Source organism: Artemia sp. Qi Xiang Cuo, chromosome 3 (genome assembly GCF_049724085.1).
Source record: "Artemia sp. Qi Xiang Cuo chromosome 3, ASM4972408v1, whole genome shotgun sequence".
Lineage (NCBI taxonomy): Eukaryota > Metazoa > Arthropoda > Branchiopoda > Anostraca > Artemiidae > Artemia > Artemia sp. Qi Xiang Cuo.
The window spans coordinates 66,288,362-66,309,420 of record NC_142796.1 but is presented as its reverse complement, the minus strand read 5'-3'; the positions used below and the strand labels follow the sequence as shown (position 1 = coordinate 66,309,420).

At 36.0% G+C, this 21,059-nt stretch overlaps 1 protein-coding gene across 1 annotated transcript in view; it reads right to left on the bottom strand.

Annotated features, from left to right (window-relative positions):
• Positions 1-21,059, bottom strand: part of Snr1 (SWI/SNF related, matrix associated, actin dependent regulator of chromatin, subfamily b, member 1) — an 80,796-nt gene that overhangs the window by 22,861 nt on the left and 36,876 nt on the right. The window contains exons 5-6 of the mRNA XM_089086494.1: positions 18,917-19,044; positions 8,234-8,406 (exon numbers count right to left, since the gene is read on the bottom strand). Coding sequence (XP_088942620.1) covers positions 8,234-8,406; positions 18,917-19,044 — 301 coding nt within the window. The remainder of the gene's footprint in view (positions 1-8,233; positions 8,407-18,916; positions 19,045-21,059) is intronic.

The window sequence follows — 21,059 nt, the reverse complement described above, 5'->3', positions numbered from 1 at the left end:
ATAATAGTAAAGAAAACAACAAAAAACTGTTAGCTAACAAGTTACCCAACAGTGGTGTTTCCGCCGTCCAACTAAAAACTGTTAGCTAACATTGGTTGAGAATATTTTAACCCTTTCGCGACCGACGGGACCTCACAGTCCCAATATGTAAAAACCCTTTAATGCTTCTATTTCGATTGCTACAGTAATGAAACCTGTTCCATCGTGTTCCGCCTTTTTTGGCCATTCAATTGATGGTTAACAAGTCAAAGTAGCGCTCGGTTGGAGTTATTTAGCTGACGGTGAATTTAGGCTTTGTTTTTTTTTTTTTAAAAAGGTAAGAAGTCTGTTTTTTTATTTGTGATAGAAAGTTACAGTGTAATATGATCAGAACAACAACTGCAAAAGTCATTGCTGATGTGTAATGAAACATTCTTGTATAAAAAAATCTGATAAAGCCATTTAGACGCCCCCAGTGATGAATTCTGTTTTTGGGGCCCTGCAGTCCAAGTGGTCAAGGTCCTTGCGTGGTGGCGACTGTAAAGTCCCGCTGGTCGAAGTTCATAAAATGACAATTCTGAAAATGCTCGACAATAAGTAATTTCTAAAGCAGCAGTAATCTTGCAATTGTGTTCTTCTGGTTTATTTTAATTTCATATAGCCTATGGTTTTTTGGTTTAACTGACCTGGCTCATCACACACGCTAACTCTCACTCTCTATTCCTCTCTCTTATTTCGTTTTCGCCTGTTAATAATGCCTTTTTCTCTCTTTTTTAAGGCATGATTATACAAAGAAAGAAAAATTCCTTCTTTCATTCTCTCTCTCTCTCTTTCTCTCCCCCTCTCTATTTCCCGTACGATTTTATTTTATAGTGTTTTTTTTTTCAGACCATGTGAAAGTGAATGTTTACCAACCAAAGTACCATACTGAACGCATTAGAAGAGTTGGGAAGCGATATAAGTGATTTCGATGAAGATGATGACTGGTTTCAGCAGTCTGAAAAGATGAAATTGGACCTACATGAAAACACCGACACAGAGGAAAATGCTCTGAAGCCGGACATGACTGACATGGCATCACCTAATGTTCTCACAGGCTCAGACATACCAAACAATGGGGAAGACTCGCTAGCCATTTCTCCAATCCCAACCGATATAGACCCTTTCTTTGTTTCTCCTTCAACTTCATCGGCACCAACTGCGTCTCGTGCAGCTTATCAGCTGAAGAAAAATATAAAGTCACCGACAAGGAAGGCAAAAGTCATTGAACCAAAAAGGACTTGGAAGAAAGTTGTCGCAAAAACCCATCAGTTGAACTCGATAAATCCCGAGGCTAATTTGGAGGAAATATGGAGTGAATCAACTCCTATCAATTTTTTTTCTCACCTGCTTGAGCAAAAAGCTTCTTCAGTTTCTGGTTTATCAGTCAAATCTTTATTCACTTAAGAAGGGCAAGAATATTAACGTAACAGACAATGAACTTAAGGTATTCCTTCGGATAAATATGTTAATGGGGTACCACCAAGTTGCAAGCATGAGATATTACTGGGCTAATGATCCTGACTTGGGTGTCTCTTTTTATCATCAAGGATGTTGAGAAATAGATTCGAAGAGATTCTAAGAAACTTGAATGTCAGAGACAACCTGACAATCACTGCTGGTGAGAAAGACAGGCTTTCCAAGCTGCGACCGATGATTGACCTGCTAAACTTCCGCTTCAAGCAGTTAGCGGAGCCTGGAACTTACCTGAGTGTTGACGAGTCCATCATTCTTTTCAAAGGACGTTCCACGCTAAAACAATATAACCCATTGAAGCCAATTAAAAGAGGTTACAAGCTTTGGTGCTTGGCTTGCATGAGCGGTTGTTTACAATTTTGACATTTATCAATGAAAATTTCAATCTTTCAAAGATGATTTGGGATTTGGACTTGACGGTAGAGTCGTTCCACGAATAACTGAAGGTCTAAGTGGAAAAGAGCATATTGTCATATTTAATAACATTTTTCGTCTGTCTCCCTTCTTAAGGAAAGATGGTATTTTGGGGTGTTGCACTATTCACTCAAATAGAAAAGGACTTCCTATCCTTGCACACGACAGAACTTCAGATAGACGGAGCTTCGACCAAAAACATTGCGAATTGATTGGTGTCTATAAATGGATGGATTCCAAGGCTCTTCTGTTTGCCTCCAACTACCATGGTACAGAGGCAGCCTCTGTAAGGAGAAAGAATTATGATGGATCTACCTCTGTTATCACAGCCCCTAGGTAACGAACGATTATAATGACCATATGGGTGCGCAGACCTTTCTAACCAGAAAAGGGCAGCATAGGGATGAGATAGAAAGTCATTGAAATGGTGGCACCGGCTTTTTGGGGTTTTGTTGATTTGAAACTGCAATGCCCATGTTTTTTTAGTCAAGACCGTTCTCGATTTGCTCTTAATGTGCTGTGGCGTTGTGCATCATGGAAGAGGAGAATTGTTTTGCTGAGCATCATGAGCATCATCAATGACAAAGTTGTAATTAACATTTTTAATCATATTTTCTATTCAAAATACATGATTTTTTCTTCAATAAAAAAGTGACTTGCTCAGCGGGACTTCTCGGTCCCTTCGGCTAGCATACGATCAGGTTGCTTTATCCAGCGGGACCGCAGAGTCCCACTTTGAACGAATTTTTTCCTACTCATTTTAGAAGGCTTTTATGTCCATATTCAAGATCAACGTGTCTTTCTGGTCAGGAATCATATATTTTTCGTCAAATTTTTTCGAAAAACAAGGGCTTGGTCGTGAAAGTGTTAAACGAATCGAATACTTGTTCGAGAATTTAACGCGAAGATTTACTGTTATCTGTAACAATTCCGTTTCCGCTGTCCAAACAAATGCCGGTTAGCTAACATTGTTAGCAAATAATCCGACGGCGGAATAAACATTTCGGGGCTTGAAAAGCATAAAGATGATCTGTTCGGGATTTACTTAAATTTAGTATAGATAAGAGCTGTACAAGAAATATTTATTTGTAAATCCAGCTGTGGATCTCTTCTAAATGAAGTTTAATAAGAATAAACTAAGGCAAAAAATTGTTTTGATTTCCATAAGGCTAGGTTCTGACAGTTGTTGAATTTTGCTTCGTTAGCCGGATTCAACGTCCCCCCCCCCGATGAAAAATGGCTTTCACTATGGTATGGAATATGATACGACATTTCTCTCACCATATCTAATAAATTTCTTGTGAAAAAGAAGTTATTTATATATTAATGTGGTTGTGCATCAAATTCTTAGCACTTAGACTCACAGAAATAAACAAATTACATACTGTGCAAATCGCCTCCAAGTCATTTCTGTCTTTCTTTATAAACAACCACTCTTTTGTATAATCATTTAAAAAATCAGACTTACGTTTTCACATTTCAAACTACCTTTTCTTCCTTTTATGTATTTCTTTCAGGCGCCGTCGATTCGATTTCCAATTTAAAGAAAACTTATAAAGTAGTATTACAGGTGACTGACTGGCAGGCGGCAGTGAGCGGGATGCCGACGCGCGAAGGGCAAGAATAGACACACTGCACTTCCTTACCGGTCTACACTGTGTGCGTTTTAGGAGCTACAATTGAAACGCTGGGAAATTTCCTAAATCAATTGGGACGAACAGGATAGAAATTTCAAACCGGTGACACGTCCCAGTGTACCGGGACGGATGACAATCCTAATCTAGCGGTAACAATTTTTCTTTTTGAAGGAAGTTTAGATAATTTTCTACAGAAATTCTACATAATATCAAAAATCTGGCACGGTGTGTCGACAGATCTCAAGCTAATGAACAATAAATATTTTGTCTATTTGGGTGAAATTGGAGCTTCAGCTTTGCCGCAAATTCTATGTTTTTGAAAAACATTGTCTGTCTAAATAAAAAATCTGAAGCAAAAATTTCAAAACGTAAAGTGGTGAATTAGTCTAAGGATAATCTCAGCTATCCAATAATACCAACATTGTCGGCGTTCATTTAAACCTGAAGATAGTGACTGCTAATAAATAAATTCAAAACTTAGTCACCATCGTAAAAGAGCCTCAAGACACTTGTGTGGCCTTTTAATATGCGAATATGTCCTTAAATCTACTTGAAATTGTTGTTATTGAAGGTTAAAGTTCAGGGAAAAGTTCAGCCATGGAAAGCTTTGTAGGCAAAAACGTTTTGCCCAAAGGATCTGGGACAGTCATTAGGAGACCCTTCGTTTTGCAATTCATTAATTCGTGTCATGGGTATGCCACGTTCAATCAATTTGACAGTGCAAGCAGAAAGATGAAGTACAAGCAGAAATGACTGCAGATAACCTGAGAATAGCTGGATCAAATAAAGAAATCTCTGACCAGGCAATTAACCTAGCAATACATTCACCTGATGTTGTAAATTTGACTCTGATTGACTCACGTGGAATGACAAGAATACCTGTTGATGATCAGCCACAAGACATTAAGGAACAAATAAGAAAAATAAGAAAAACTGAAATATATACCAAAGAAAATTGTCTAATTTTGGCTGTCTCTCCAGCAAATACTGATTTGGCAACTTCGGACGCTTTGAAGCTTGCACAGGAAGTAAACCCCATAGGTGTTAGGACAATAGGTGTAATCACAAAGCTTGATTCAATGGATGAAGGTACTCACTCTTGTGCGATTTTGATAAATAAAGCCCGATAATAAAGTGCGATTTTGAAAAAAAAGAAGGTTATATTGGCGTTGTCAACCAGTATTAGAAAGACGTTATAGTATAACAAAGTATCAAAGACACCATTAAAAACGAAAATTGGTTTTTCGCCAGTTATCCTACCTACAGACACAGAGCTAACAGATTACAGAGCACATTTTATTTAAAGGATGTATTGAATCAGGAGCCTACAAGCTCTATTAAATACTGTTTACCAGCTCTAAGAGCCAAGATTAGAAAAAAAAACCTCCACAACTCCAGAAACAAGTCAACGGTCCCTCAGAATAACAAGGCTGGTTTAATAACAGCTATGATACACAAAGTTCACCAACTTCAACGAGATTTTAAGGGGTCGAAAGAAGGAGGTTTAACCTCCGGTATGAAACAAACGGATTAAATAGTGGGGCAAAAATTTATCAAATACTTTATAGAGACCTACATCGTAACCACAAAGAGGCTGGAACTCTCATTCTTCAAATTTGAAAGAGTCTCAAAGCCGCTGCTCTGCGGCAACTGATGTTACTTAATGTATTATTGATGATGTAATTAATATGGAGAGATAGAGAAATTGGAGAAGAACCAAAACGTCTATTCCCTTTTAATTGCCTCAATTTAAGCATAGATTATGGGAGGTTATTTTTTTTTAAAAACAAGGACAGTAATTTGTAAAAAAAAATTCAAAAATTATTATTTTTGCTGATATGACTGACAACCCTGTAAAGAGCGAATAACTATTTCAACTAGGAATTCAATTATTACGTCATATAGATAATAATATGTAAAAAAAAAAACAGTGTGCTTTAATTTTTCAAAATATCAACCGGAAATAAATCACTATAATAATCGACAAGACTGGAAAAAACTAATGAAAATGAGCTTATATGTTTACTATACAACCACATTAATTCATGAAAGTCTCAGTAATTAAACATTTTAATTAACAATAATTTCTTTAGTTCTCAGTGCTATAGTTATGAAAAAAAACTTAAGCTATAGTTTGTTTTGAGTAAAGAGCAAATAGCAAAATACACTTTATAAGGTTCACGTGTAGGGGGGGGGGGAGTAAAAAAAATCAGATTTTAATAATTCTTATTCACTTTAAGTTTCACTTGTGCATTAATTTTAATTTTCACTCGTTGTAGGATTCAATTATTCATCAGCATCTGTTATCTTTATGTTTCTCGGGATTTGTTTGTTATTTTCTTTGGGAAATGTCTTTTTGGTATTTTCATTCAAAAAGACAAAAGAATGACCCCCCCCCCCAAAATTAAAACACTGAGAGAAAGCAGTCAATCTGGAATTAAACCCACTTAAAGAACACGGCAACATTTAGTGATAAGGAAAGACTTAAAGAGATGGGCAGAACATTTTGAGAACCTGCTGAATCGTAATAAATTACAGGAAATGATATGGAAAAGAATTAAAAAAGTTTATGACATTTTGGAACTGAACGATGAGTTACTTTGCGAGGAGGATTTTAGAGGAAATAGAAGTACTTAACGAAAAAGAGGAAGCACTTAGTGATTTTACAAAAACGTTAATTAAACCCCTCTAAAAGAAAGGTGATAAGAGTGAGTGAGTTAATTACAGAGGCATTAGCTTGGTTCCCGAAGGAAGCAAATTAGTTAGTATGATGATACTTTTTAGACTTAGAGATGCTGTAAATTAAGTTTTATGAGAGGAACAGTGTTGTTTTAAGAAAGAGAGAGGATGCGTTGACATATTTTTCACCCTTAGATTAATAATTTTTAGATTCTTTTAATAATTTTAGATTAATAATTGCTTGAGTCGTCAGACCCCTGTAGTCCTCAATTTTATAGATTATGCGCAAGCCAATAGAAGAATTTTATCAAAGGTCTTATCCTTGTATTGCATACCAGATAAATACGTTCAAGTGGTTAGTGCTATGTACAAGAATAACATCAGTGCGGTTAAGGTAAGCAATGAGAATACTAGCTAGTTTCGTATTGAGTCAGGAGGAAAGACTATGTCCTAAATGGATCATTTTGATAGACCTTGTACTAAGAAACACAGCAAAGGGTATGGGAGAGCATGGAATTTAATGGGAAAGTAAATCTGTCCTGGACTTGGATTGTGCTGTTGATTTCAACGTCCTAGAAGAAAATGTAAGCAAAGTGAATAATTTTTTGGATGTTTTGGATGCAAGAATAGGTTTGAAAAATGATACCAAGAAGACTAAGTCGTTTAGAATGGGAATGTGAGGAGTGAATGTGATGGGAATGGGAAGTGAATGTGAGGAGGTAATATGTTAAAAGTAGAATAACCAAGGCCCAGGGGCTTTTTTCACAGCTGAACAATGTTTGGAAGAATAGGAAGATAACTCTGTGAATCAAGACTGAAATATCAGAAGCTGTAGTGATGATAGTGGTCAAGTATGTTTTAGAAACGTGAGCCCTCTGAAAGACGGAGGGGATTTGTTAGATGTTTTCCAGAGAAATTATAGACACATTTTTTTTCGGGGGGAGGGGGGGGGTTACCCGTTCGACTGGCAGTGTTGCAACAAAGAAGCTCTACGAAAAATATGGTTCTGTCCCATTTACTGTCGGCGAACCATCTAATACCAAAAAAAAGAAGGCCATCCGAAAGTGGTGAAACTAGGTCGTAAGGAAGGATTTAAAGTGATTTTTGGGAGAGTGTGAAAAGGAAAACTATGGATATAGGTATGGATGAGGAGCGTACGTATCTATGTTGGCCTAAGGTGGATTGGTGCTGCAGTGAGTTGTTAACAGTAGTATTAAAACCTGCACTAATAGTTAATGGGCCTATGGCTGTGTGGAATGTATAATAGAGGTTTATTATAAAAACTAATAGATGATCTTGATCGATCACGGTTGCACCAACTGAACTTTTTCAAATATAATACGCCAATATTGAGGGAAAAGACAATCTCTAATCCAAGTTACAGCGGTAGCTAGCAACCTAGTAAGAGACGATCACATCCAACGTTAAAAAATATAATAACATTTAACTCCTAAAAAAAAAGTCAGATCAAAACAAAAAGTACACCATTAGAACCGGCTTGTCGGACACCCCTAAATTAGAAACTTTCTGTCCCTTGGCTTGAACAGCAAGGGATTTATATTGGCTTGAAAATCAAGAAAAGTGGCAGCTACTACAGCATTCTGCCTAAACGGCATCTATCTTTTTTTTCTCTTTTCTTTTCTTTTCCACAGATAGCTCGGCACTGGAACTCAATAAGAGTTGTTCAACGGCTCATTCTAAAGGAAATTGCTAGATCTAGTGCCATTTGTAATTAATTTTTTTTTTTTAATTTAAACAGAATCAATTTTTCCATTAAAAACTGCATTTTTACGGCCAATCTTGATGAATGTTATGAAAAGAATTCCTTAGCTTGTCACTTGTCTTATCTTCGTTTTATTTTAAACAGCTTCTATCAATTTTGTTACTATATTCAATATCGCATTGCATTATTAACATTATCCCAACTGCCGTCATCATACATTACGCCAGTGAGGTCATCACCATCTGTGTGTTTATTATATCAGTAAGAATGGAATTGACCAAATTACCTTGATGGTCACTCGTTGGTCCATGGCTCCTTCCATGAGATTTTGCGTGTCGGCACCAAAAGATTCAACTTGATGTCGGATCGAGGCCGCAATTGCGGGAATGAAATGTTGAGGATTCAGATCCAAGTCATCACATAAAACCTCAGCATACATTTCTGGCGTAATAATTATCTCTAAAAAGAAAGAAAATAGGCTTTATTATTCTTTATTAAGAGGTGTTAGATTGAGACTCCAACTGGAAGGGACACGGAAGTTTTCAATTGATAGACCCCATCCAGATGTTTGTGTGTGCTGCATTGTTTGTACTGCACACCCTAGAAACTCCACGCAAAAGGTTTCACTCTTCACTAGCAAAAAGTTAGGCCGTTTTCACTGTATTGAAACTGAAACGCTGTTGAGCTTGTTTCTATTAAGAGGTGTCAGATTGAGTCTCCAACTGGAAGGGACACGATATTTAGCACACGTAAACTAAGTGAAAAAGAACAACTTTAACAGTTTTCAAATGATAGACCCCATCCAGATTCCATGCAACTTCGGCCAGATAAGACTGGCTTATCTAAGTCAAGATCCCTTCAAAAACTGATACTCTGTTACTGGAGTTTACCATAGAAGCAAACTCAACAGCGTTTCAGTTTCAATGCAGTGAAAACGGCCTAACTCTTTGCTAGTGAAGAGTGAAACCTTTTGCGTGGAGTTTCTAGGGTGTGTAGTACAAACTATGCAGCACACACAAACAATGGCAAGGAATTGTTTGCAGCATCCTTGTGCATCTTCTTTATTCCACTTTTTATGATTTTTTTTTTCCATTTTTCGTAAGAGGAACTAGGAACAAATATAGTTCTGAAGTATGTGCGCTCCGAAAAAAGGAGCAAGATTTACTAGATGCTTTCCAGAAAAATTGCCTACGGATTGTTTTGGGCACGCTGACAGACCGTATTTAAAACTATAGACTGTACGAAAAAAGTGATTCAATTCAAAGAACAAAGAACCTATGATGTATCAAGAGATTCAATTAATTGAGAGAAATGTTGTTAGGGCTATATCTGGGACTGGCACCATCAGAAAGGGGGGTGGGGGGGGTTGTTGGGGTTATTTTCGGAAAAGCGAGTATGCTCAAATAGTATGAAATAAAGAATTTAATGGTACTTCTTGTTTTGGATCTGTCCTTACGAACAAAGGATTTCGTGTCTAGCGCACTGACCAATCGGCTAGAATTGCTCAAGGGGTAGAAGGGGCTAAAGAAAGTTGGATAGGGTTAATAAACTCAGAAGGAGCAGAAGGAAGTTGGAAGGGATTAAGAGTCAGAAAGGGCCAAAGAAAGTTCAAAGGGATTAAGAAAGTTGGAAGGAGTCATGACAGGCCAGAAAAAGTTGGAAGGGATTAGTAAATTCGGAAGGGATCGGAAGAGGCTAAAGGAAGTTGGAAGGGGTTAAGAAAGTCAGAAGGAGCTAAATAAAGTTTGATGGGGTTTAAGAATGTTGTAACTTGCAAGAGGTCAGAAGAGGCTAAATGAATTTGGAGAGGATTAAGAAGGTCAGAAGGAGCTAAAAGAAGCTGAAAGGGGTCAGAAAGTTGGAAGGAGTCGGAAGTGGGCAAAAAGTTGGAAGGCATTAAAAAAGCAGGGAGGGGGCGGAAGGAGTTCAATGAAATCGGAAAGGGCCAAAAAAGTGAAAGGGGTTGGAAGAGGCCAAAGGAGTCTGAAAAAGGTTAAAAAGTCGGGAGGGGTCAGGATAGGTTAAAGGAGATTTAGAAGGAATTAAGAAAGCCATAAGGCTGGAAGGGACCACAGAAAGTTGGGAGGAATTAAGATATTCGGAAGGGGCTAAAGGAAGTTGGAAGGATTTACACACCAGCCTTTTCCGACTTAACTATTTTCTAGGGACATTCTTGTGACATCTAAATAATTTCTGCAAGAGAAAATCCAAGGAAACGTCCATTGTCCGAAATTGGGCCATCGTTTGAACGTCTATCTTTTAATTATTATCAACTCCTCGCTGAGGACGAAGCAACACAAAATGAGGAGACTTACTTTGCCGGGTATACCAACACTACGACGCATTGTGTCCCGTCATAGATGTGAAAAATGTCAACATGTGCTTTCAGCCAAGGAAAATGAAGTGATTCGATCATTTAGTGAACTAAAGAAATCTAATGAAAATTAAAAATTATTTTACCCTTCACTCAAAGCACAAAACTTCTTGGAATTTATTGTAGCTGGTATCAGGGACGTCCCGAAGGGGGGGCACCGCCCCCCAACTTTTTTGGAATTCGGTAATTTTCACCGACGGCGAAAATTTTGGCATAAATTTTGCAATATCAGCCGAAATTTAGCAAAATTCTTGATTTCTTCAGAAAATCTGGCATAAATCAGGTAGCGATTCGGTAAAATTTTGCAAAATCGACCGAAATTTAGCAAAATTCTTGATTTCTACAGAAAATTTGGCATAAATCAGGTAGGAATTCAGTAAAATTTACGAAGATCGCCCCCAATAAAAATGAGCCTCAGGACACCCCTGGCTGGTATTGCAGAGATCTATGAAATATCTAAAAATTCTGATAATGTAATTAAGTCTGTATTGCAAGAAGTAAACCGTTCATTTTTTTTCTTTGAAATGCGTCTTTGCGAAGGAGCTAATACAACTGTCTTTAATTGTTCAGATTATGTTCAACAAACAGCTCGTGGTAACGAATTGTAAGTAAGGAGCGATTCCGCTCAATAGTAACCAGAACTCAAAGAAACATAATATTGATAACAATAGATGCATAAAAAAATCTAATTTTGATGCTTAATAAAAATATGTAAAATTCATCAAGTTTAATGTTACCCATTAGAAGTTACGAGCCTGAAAAAATTTTGCCAATTTTTTAAAGAGGTGAGAAACACCCACAATGCGCCAAGTAATCTTAATGATAATCACGCCATTAGATTCAGCACATCAGAGAACTCTGCTGTAGAGGTTTCAAGCTCCTATATACAAAAATTGGAACTTTTCATTTTTTACCAGAAGAAAGATCATGGATGCTTGTGTTTCTTTGTTATTTTTTCCGGGGGTAATTGTATAAAACCATAGACCCTACAGTACAGGGAGATGGCCCATTTGACCGGAAATCAAAAATTTTAGTGCCCTTCTTATATGACCAAAAATATTGGAGGGCAGCTTGCCCCTCTGTCACGCCCCCTTTTTCCCCAAAGTCGCCCGATCGAAATTTTGAGATGGCAATATTTCAGCATAGTCGAAAGATATAATAACTTTGCCTTTGAGGATGACCCCCCCCCCCCACAGTCCCCGGGGGAAGGGCTGCATGCTATGAACTTAGCCATGAAGTACACAGACATTTTTCAGGGAGGGGGGTATTTTGGGAGGTGAGTTACATGGGAGGATCTTTCCATGGAAGAATCTTTCGTCGGGGAAGGGGATTTTTCATGAAGGGGGAGCCGGATATCCCAGTATTATTTAAAAAACGATCAGAAGGTAAATAAACGAAAAGAAATTTTTACGTATATGAGGGACCCTCCTCAATACCTCACTCTTAACGCCAAGGTTCTTTAGGACATTAAAAAAAATCTCATTTTTCTAACTAAACGGCCCTTGAGTTTCAGGAGTCATTCTTAAATAATTTTGACAAAAGTCAAAATTTAGCGGAAAGTTTTACGCCGAGTTTTATTCCTAGTGTAAATAATTCTTAATAATGCTACATAATTAAAGCACAATTTAATAATTGTGCCTTTTGATAACTTTTAGGCGCATTGACAAACTTTTCTTGTGTTGACATTATTTAAATTATTATAGTGTTTTTTTTTTATTTATAACTAATTGACTGACTAAAACAGTCCATGTTTGAGCCATGCCTATGTTAGTGTAAGTGTTTACAATAAATTATTTAAATTTAATTTGCTTTAATTACTTTCTTCTATTTCATTACATTTTTGTTGAAGTCTGCACTCCCTCTTCTTTTATTGCATTGTGGTGTAAGAGAGGGTAATGTTCCTATTTTTTAAATTACTTTTTTTTAGAATTTTTATTTTTGTGTTTTCTTTTTGAAGTGAAACAAATTAGTTTTTTCTAGTACCCACAATAAGCTCGTAACATTTTTGAAATTTGTTATATGTATCAAAATATCAAAAATCCCCCGCCTCACAAAAAAACTCTTCCTCTGCACTGTTGAGGATGAAACCCCCCCCCCCCCCCAAAGCCCTCAGGGCAAGGGTTGTTAGTTATGCCGTCGGGGCATATAAGGTTTTTATAGAAAGCGTTGTCGTAGAAACTTCAAAAAGGGCTCATTTGATTGGAAATTGAAATGACTAGGGCCCTTTTTAATAGTCGAAAATGATTGGAGGGCAACTAACACCCCTTCCAGGCCCACCATTTATCCAAACACATCCAACCGAAATTTTGAGATAGCCATTTTGTTCAAAGTAGTTGAAAGGTCCGGAAATTATATCTTTGAGGATGACACTCCCTCTACAGCCCAAAGAGTAAGGGTTGTAAGTAATGCCCCTGGGGGCATATAAGATTTTTATTGAAAGTTCTGTCGTAGAAACTTGAAAAAGGGTTCATTCGATTGGAAATTCAAAGGGCTAGATCCATTTTTAATCGTTGAAAGTAATTTGATGGCAACTAACCCCCCTCTCATGCCCACCTTTTCCCCAAACACATCCAATCAAAATTTTTAGATGGCCATTTTTTTCAACGTAGTCAAAAGCTTTACAAATTAGGTCTTTGAGGATGACAACCCCCTCCGAGCCCTCTGGGCAAGGGTTGTAAGTTATGCCCTGGGGGCATATAAGGTTTTTATAGATAGTGATGTTGTAGAAACTTCCAAAAGGACTCATTCGATTAGAAATTAGAAAGGATTGTGCCCATTTTAATAGTCGAAAGTGATTGGAGGATACCTAACACCCCCTCACACCCACCATTTCCCCAAACACATCCAATCAAAGCTTTGATATAGCCATTTTGTTCGACGTAGCTAAAAAGTCCGGAAATTATGTTTTTCAGGATGACACTCCCCCCACAGCCCTCAGGGCAAGGGTTGAAGTTATGCCCTGGGCCATATAAGGGTTTTTTTTATAGAAAGCGTTGTCGTAGAAACTTCAAAAACGAATCATTCAATTGGAAGTTTATAGGGCTAGGGCCCTTTTTAACAGTCAAAGAGGAATTGATAGCAAGTGATCTCCCACCCAAGCCCGCCATTTAGCCAAACACATTCCATCAAACTTTTTAGATAACAATTTTCCTCAACATAGTTGAAAGTTCTGGAAATTAGGCCTTTGAGGATGATAGCCTCCCCCAGCCCTCAGGGCAAGGGTTGTAAGTTATGCCCTTGGGGCATATAAGGCTTTTATTGAAAGAGTTGTCGTAGAAACTTCAAAAGGGCTCATTCGATTGGAAATTGAAAGGGCTAGTGCCTTTTTTAATAGTTGAAAGTGATTGGAGAGCAACTAACGCGCCTCTCGTGCCCATCATTTCCCCAAACACATCCAATCAAAATTTTGAAATAGCCATTTTGTTTAACGTAGTTGAAAGTTCTGGAAATTAGGTCTTTGAAGATGACAACCCCTCACAGCCCTCAGGGCAAGGGTTGTAATTTATGCCCTGGGGGATATATAAGATAGAAAGCGTTGTCGTAAAAACTCAAAAAGGCCCCAATCAAATGGAAATGAAAAGGCCTAGTGCCTTTTGTAATTAACGAAAGTGATTGGAATAGTTAATATTTTTGTAATAAAGATCAATGTGGGCAAAATGTGTGGTTTTTTGTTTTTCTTTTGTTTAGACCAGGGCACTTCGTATCGAAGGTGTTGTCGTAGGAACTTCGAAAAGGGTTCATTCGATTGAAAACAGAAAGGGCTACTGCCCTTTTATAGTCGAAAGTGATTGGAGGCCCACTACTACCCCTCCCACGCCCACCCACCCATTTGCCCATTATGTTTAAAAACTAAATGTTGCCTTAAGATTAAATCAAAATGCACTATGTTAATGATAATTCCCAATAGGGCATCTCAGCAGTATCTCAAGAACGACTGAGGGTATTATGTTCAAACTTTCAGGGCTACTTCTGCTCTTAAAATTTAACCAAATCAAATTGTATCCAATCTATCAAAGAAAGTAAAAAGATTTGTTTTGCGAATGGTATCAAGTTTTTTATTCCAGGTCAACTAAATAAGGTATGAAAGTAAATTAAACGATACTATTTATGTCCAGATTTGTAAAAGGGTGTATGTTGCTAAAAATTACTGAAAATTTTTCTCCAGCATACAAATAGCAGGGCAAACTATAAAGTCTTAAAAAAACGAAAAGATTTAAATCTTTATTTTCTTTTTTCCTGAAAAGACTATGTGAATACAAAACGAACAGAAATTAATTTTAAAAAAATTCCACAAAATAAGTATTTCAAAGAAAAGTAAAGAACTCCATTAAACCAAAAACGAGCAAAAAATGAAATCAAATAATCTACCAAGCGTGAAACAACCACAAATAAGCATCGATAAATAAAATAAATGAAACCCAAAATGAACAGAAATTACAATAAATAACCGAGTCAAACTCAAAACGAGCAGAAATTAACATGAGTTGGGCTCAAAACCCCTATCCCAAGATCAGAACAAAATTTGCAGTTTACTGAAAAAAATACAAATTAATGTGCATTGTCAGTTTAATATACATATACTGATATTTATTAATCAAAATTTTAATATTTTTTGATTTATTAAAGTTATAAAAGTACAGCATTTATATTTTTTCAGTAAAGTGCAAATTATGTTCTGGCCTTGGGAAGGTATAGGGGTTTTGAGCCCTACTCATGTTAATTTCTGCTCGTTTTGAGTTTGACTCGTTTATTTATTATAATTTCTGTTCGTTTTGGGTTTTATTGATTTATCGATGATGATTTGTGGTAGTTTCACGCTTGGTAGATTATTTGATTTTATTTTTGCTCATTTTCCATGTTTTCTTCCTTATTGCATAATACTGTACCTCGAGTTCTTCGGCAAGTCCATATATTGTCAATATTTAGTGATGATATCTATCGGGATTTTAAGAGTGTTAAGAAATCCAGTGCTCCTGATATGGATGGTCTGTGTTACAATCACTTCACCATTAAGTGTCCTTTATTATTAACACACATTCAGCTCCTATTCCAGATGTGTTTATCCCAGTTCTTAGTTCCAGATATTTTTCTTTCGGGAATTGTAACGTCAGTTTTAAAAAAGGGAAAGGACACTGACCAGTGTTCTAGTTAACGACCAATTAAAGTGTCTTGCTTCATGAGCAAGCTGTTCGAGTATGCTGTATTGCCTGAAGTTTTGACTAAATGCGATTTTTCTGACTATCAAGTTGGGTTCAAAGCCGGTTTTTGTTGTTCTCAAGCCCATCATATGCTTGGTCAGTTGCTAGTCTCGACAAAGATGCAAAAAAAGACCACTCTATTTGGCCACATGGCTTGGGATTACTTTTTCTGATACACTTTCGACTACGTGCTCGTCTCTGGTTGCTAGTGCTCTGCAGTCTATTCGCTTCCCATATGGTAAAATTTCGCCTAATAGAGGGAGGTATAGCCGCCGAGGCTTATGTAAACTTTCACCATAGTTTTTGTTCTCCTACAACTCTTTTTCTTTCCGGTTTGCAGCCTTTAATACGCAAAAAAGACCGTCTTCAGCTAAGGAGAGGCTATTTTGAATAGTTTTAATTCCTGCTATATTTACCAAGGTGGTACAGAAATCACAAAATTATTTCTCATTTTGGACTTATCGACCCTCTAGTGCTTCTTGACAGCATCGCCAAGGACCTGAGGACTAATACTCCTAGGTAGATATGTGCCAGTGACCCCCTCACTTATTTTTTCCCAGATTAGAGATTTATAAACAATGCTATGTTATTTATGCTGTGTTTTTCGTATTGTTTCCTTGTGGATAATATCATTTTTTTTTTTCTTTTTTACTCCGCATTTATTTTATATTGCGGGTTAAAAATAAACTTACTTACTTACTTACTTACTTCTGGTTTAATGGAGTTCAATATTTTTCTTTGAAAAACTTATTTTGTGGAAAACGTTTTTTTAATTAATTTAAGCAAAAACATCCAAATGGCTTTGAACATCTGCACATTAAAAAAGTGAAAAAATACCGCCATACTGATTCAGTATCCTATTAAAACTCTATAAAATTCCAAAAATAGAGACCATATATACTTAAATATGCTCTACATTCAAAAAAAAGGACAGAAAACATTTCCAAATAAAAAAAAAAATACAAAAAAAAGTCGACATTGTCCGTCATGAGTCAAACCAAAAATCTCGATCATCTCTTAGTTACACCTTAGTTTAGGCTATCTACCTTAGTTCTACCCTAGGATGGATGGATGATAGACAAAATCAAATCAACAAGTGAAAATGACATCATTTTTTATTCAATCCTGAAAAAGGCTTATGCCAGCTTTGCCTCTCACTCAGACTACCTGTCTTGACTTTGTCTCCAATTGCCCAATGGCTTGATTGCAACTTGATCTATGAATGAAAATCAAGTGCATATTGAGTTTATGAAAAAATTGACACCAGGCACATAAGCTCAGTGATGAAAATAAAATTGGAATTTACAAACTAAAATTTTCGTTCAAATTCACAACCATGTTCAAATTCAAGTGAAATTCACGTTGACACTTGAACGTGTATTTCCTTCTGATTAACAGGGTATTTGATTTTTCTTGAAATTCTGATCCCCAAAATGGTGGCTCTTCTCATGATAAGTTCCTGGGTAAATGCCTGAATATTAAAAATAAATCGCTTTTTTCGGTGAAGACATTCATCAGCCAATGCGAAGAAGATGCTTCGCTGAGATACATCGCCTTTGAAATGTGATCACTAGATTTTTGAATTGTTGAAACTTTTCACGATTTTGACAATACGAAAAGGAATAGATTAATCTTAGAATCATTTATCAACGTTTGCTGAAAAATATTTGCTTGGAAAAAATGATGCTTTCAATCGGTATATTTGTTAAGAACAAAAAAAATATTTGCTAAAAATAATAAAATATTTGGTTATATCAACTTAAGCTACATAATATATAAGTTAAACAGTAAAATATAATAGTCAAAACCAACTAAAGCTGGTTAAAAATTAAGCAAGAAAATTAAGGACAATTCAGATATGGATAGGAATCTTCTAGGAAAGCTGTTTAACCATTCAATCAACTGTAGACTATCGAGACTTACGTCCTGAATCTCAGAACATATGCAACTCTTCCTTCTGGGTTCGGTTCACGCTGTCCCAATCTTTGGTTTTCCTTCTTTCCTCAGCAAACAAATTCTTACAGTTCTTCTTTAGGCGATTATTTTAAGGCTGTATTTACTAGACGACTAAAAACTCAATCAAATGTTTCCATACTACGTAGTTGCTTCTGTGACGTAATTTTTACGTTACTGCAATAGTAAAAACTGCTAATTAAATTAAATATTCAAAATATCAATGAGTATTTAAAATTGGTAAATAAGGTAATCAAATATAAAATTGTTATCAAAAATAAGGTAATCAAAAATAAGGTAGTTAAATATAAAATTGTTAGGTAACATACTGGTAGTCTTTACCCTTCTCACCTTTGCTCCACCTTTGCACGTAAACCTACTATATATGATGTTGCAGGTTTAAATCCACTAATACGTTAAAAACATGTATACAAACTTTTTGCAGCTCAGTTTTTAATTGTAGCTGGTAGCTCGGTTTTAATTATATGTCTTGCAGCAGCTCTTTGGATTCCAGGAACTGGATAATCAAGGTATATATTTCGAGTTCAGTACCCTTCGTGCAGGTTATGTCAGCCAGGCTTCTAACTGATGGTTGAATTTTACTGTATAGCACTTCACTTTTCAGACAAGATTTGTTCTTCTTCTTACTTGGATAAGTATGGAGTTCTCCTCACCAGAATCAAATTTCGACCCCAACAATGTCTTGCTATAGCTGCGTTCGATCTCTGGTTCGGTATTACCAAGCAGTGATCAATCCCACTACCCCACAACAGAACGACAAAATTCATTTGACGGATTTTGTTGTTGTTGTTTTTTGTTTATAAATTAATTAAAAAAACTTTTTCCACAAAATAAGTTTTTCAAAGAAAAGTAAAGAACTCCATTAAACGAAAAATGAGCAAAAATAACATCAAATAATCCACCAAGCTCGAAACTACGACAAAACAGCATCGATAAATAAATAAAACCCAACATGAATATAAATTACAATAGAAAACCGATTCAATCTCAAAACGAGTAGAAACTAACATAAGTTTGGCGCAAAAACCCTATGCTTTCCGAAGGCTAGAACAAAATTTGCCCTTTGCTGAAAAAATACAAATGAATCTGTATTGTCAGTTTAATATACATATACTGATATTAAGTAATCAAAATGTTAAAATTATTTGATTTATTAAAGTTTAAAAGTAAAAACATTTATACTTTTTCCAGTACAGTGTTGTGGGCATAACACATTGTGCCCACATCGTTCTTTACTTAGGCAGCGCTAGCGCGCTGCCTATGATATATAATATTACCATTCAAATATGAATGTAGTAAATGACATTGAATTCTTAATAAACTTATTTTAATCAACTTTTTAATTAACTTAACTTTTTAATTAGCTTAATTAACTTTTACCATCTTTCCTCTTTTAGAAATGTGATTATTCTGCGAGACTTACCATTTTTGTTCCATGTTAAAGTGTCACGAAGTTTCTGCCCTTCCAATTCCATATCCAGCCTTATAGGAACTAGTACCTCTTCTTGATTGGCATTCTCATAAATCTGCGACGGATCTAAATCGTCATAGCTGCAAAGAAAATAATCACACTAAATATTTGGCAGAATCGAAAAGTTTATTCTAACGAAGTACGGTAGTGCCGCTGCCCACAAAAGCCCCGACCAACTCAGAAAACAATATTTTAAGCTTTTCTAAATATTCCGCTTTCCGTAAAAAATACGTTTATTATTTTAAAGAACGAGTTGAGCCTAGTAAATTAAACATCCGGAGATTTTCAGGAATTGATATCTGAGGTGAATCTTAAATTTTAATCAACTGGTTCAGCTACTGTCTTTACAATATCAACATTGAACTATGGATATTTTTCCACTAAATAATTCTTGTATTTAAGACTAATATCAATAATGAATATTATTTTCTGTTGTTCATTATGTAGACTTGTCAATATGTCCTCTGAGCGGCTTGATTGTATTACTAACCATCAGATTTACAGCCATAATTTTTTATATGACATGGAATATTAGCTTACTCATTCACTTTGAATGAGTTTGACAATACCATTTGTTAGGAGTAAGGAGTCAATGAAAATTCGCTTTTAATTTGAAATAAAAAGGCACTTCCGATGTCTACGTCGTAATCTAATTCGTATGCCTTTTTTCATTACCAATCTTCAGCTCCATAAACCCTGGGTCTCTATCATATCGTTTCCAACCTCTCTATCTCTATCCTTTCTCTAACCTTTTGACACTTGAGAGTGTTAAAGATTTCAAAATGCACCATAAAGACCAAAATCATTTTCTATCGAACATTAAATATTTTTTGCAAGCCAATTTGAACAGGTTCATATTAATAGTTATTTTAGCACATTCTCAATGATAAGGCCGTATCCGGAACGGGGGGGGGGTCAAGGGGTTTGAACTCCCACCCGTGAAATGTTGGCTTGACTCGGAAAAATATAACAAAAATGCATATATAAACAAATTTTGGTGTTTTTTTAATTTTTGTTGTAAAAAAAAAAATTGTTTATCCTATAAAAAACGTAAAAACAAAAAAGCTGTTTACCCTATAGCTACAGTACAATGTTACAATTTTTTTAAATTTTATCAAGAGTTGTACTTTCTGGAAAAAAAAATACTTATTATTTTAAAGAATGCAGTTGAGTTTTGTTAATGGAACCACCAGAAATGAATTCCCTGAGTGCACTGCTGCTGCCCAGAAAATGACTACAGAATCATTACTTAGGGCCAAACGAGGGCCCCTGAGGAGGGTCGTGGTTAAAAGCTTTGATTTAGGCCATAAAATTATCCAAACGAAAATCTTTGCACAATATTTCTAGTTTCCCATAGGAGTAGAGCCCGAGTATCGACATTGAAAAGACCGTACTTTACATAATAATGAAACAAAATGAAACTAAATCAAGATAAAACTGACAAAAATTATTATGAATGAAGAAGTCAAACTTGAAAATGAAAAAATACAGTGAATAAAGCAAGAACGTATCCAGGATTTTTATTTATTTATTTATTTATTTTTTTTTGGGGGGGGGGGGTTACAAAAAAAACTTTAAAAACGTATAAAAAACTTGTTAATATTAATTTTTCTTTCGTTTATACGAGTCAGAAAAGCATTTCGGGGGGGGGGGGGGGTCAAAAACCCTAGCCCCTTCCCCTGGATACGGCCTCAAAATAAAGAGATTTATTTAAAAATCCATCAAACCACTGCACCACAAGACGGAGGACTTGAGAAAAAGGAGGAAAAAAAAAAAAAAAAACTATAACAACTAAACTAACAAAGAAAACGAAACGAAAATCAAAATTACAAAAAAAAAATTTCAGATAAAATCAGTGAATGAGCAGAGGACCATTTGAATAAATCCACTTTTCTATTGTGCTTCGCTAGCCGTCTAGCAACGGCAACATCAGGATCAGCGATATTGAACTTAGCAGTGATTTGCGTATTCCTGTACCAGGGTGGCAAATGAAGCAAATATTTCACAAAATTAAAATACACTGATCTAGGTTTCTTCTTCAGTGAGAGGTCTCCAGAAGGGAATAGCATGTAGTATGTGAGGAAGAGCGACAGCA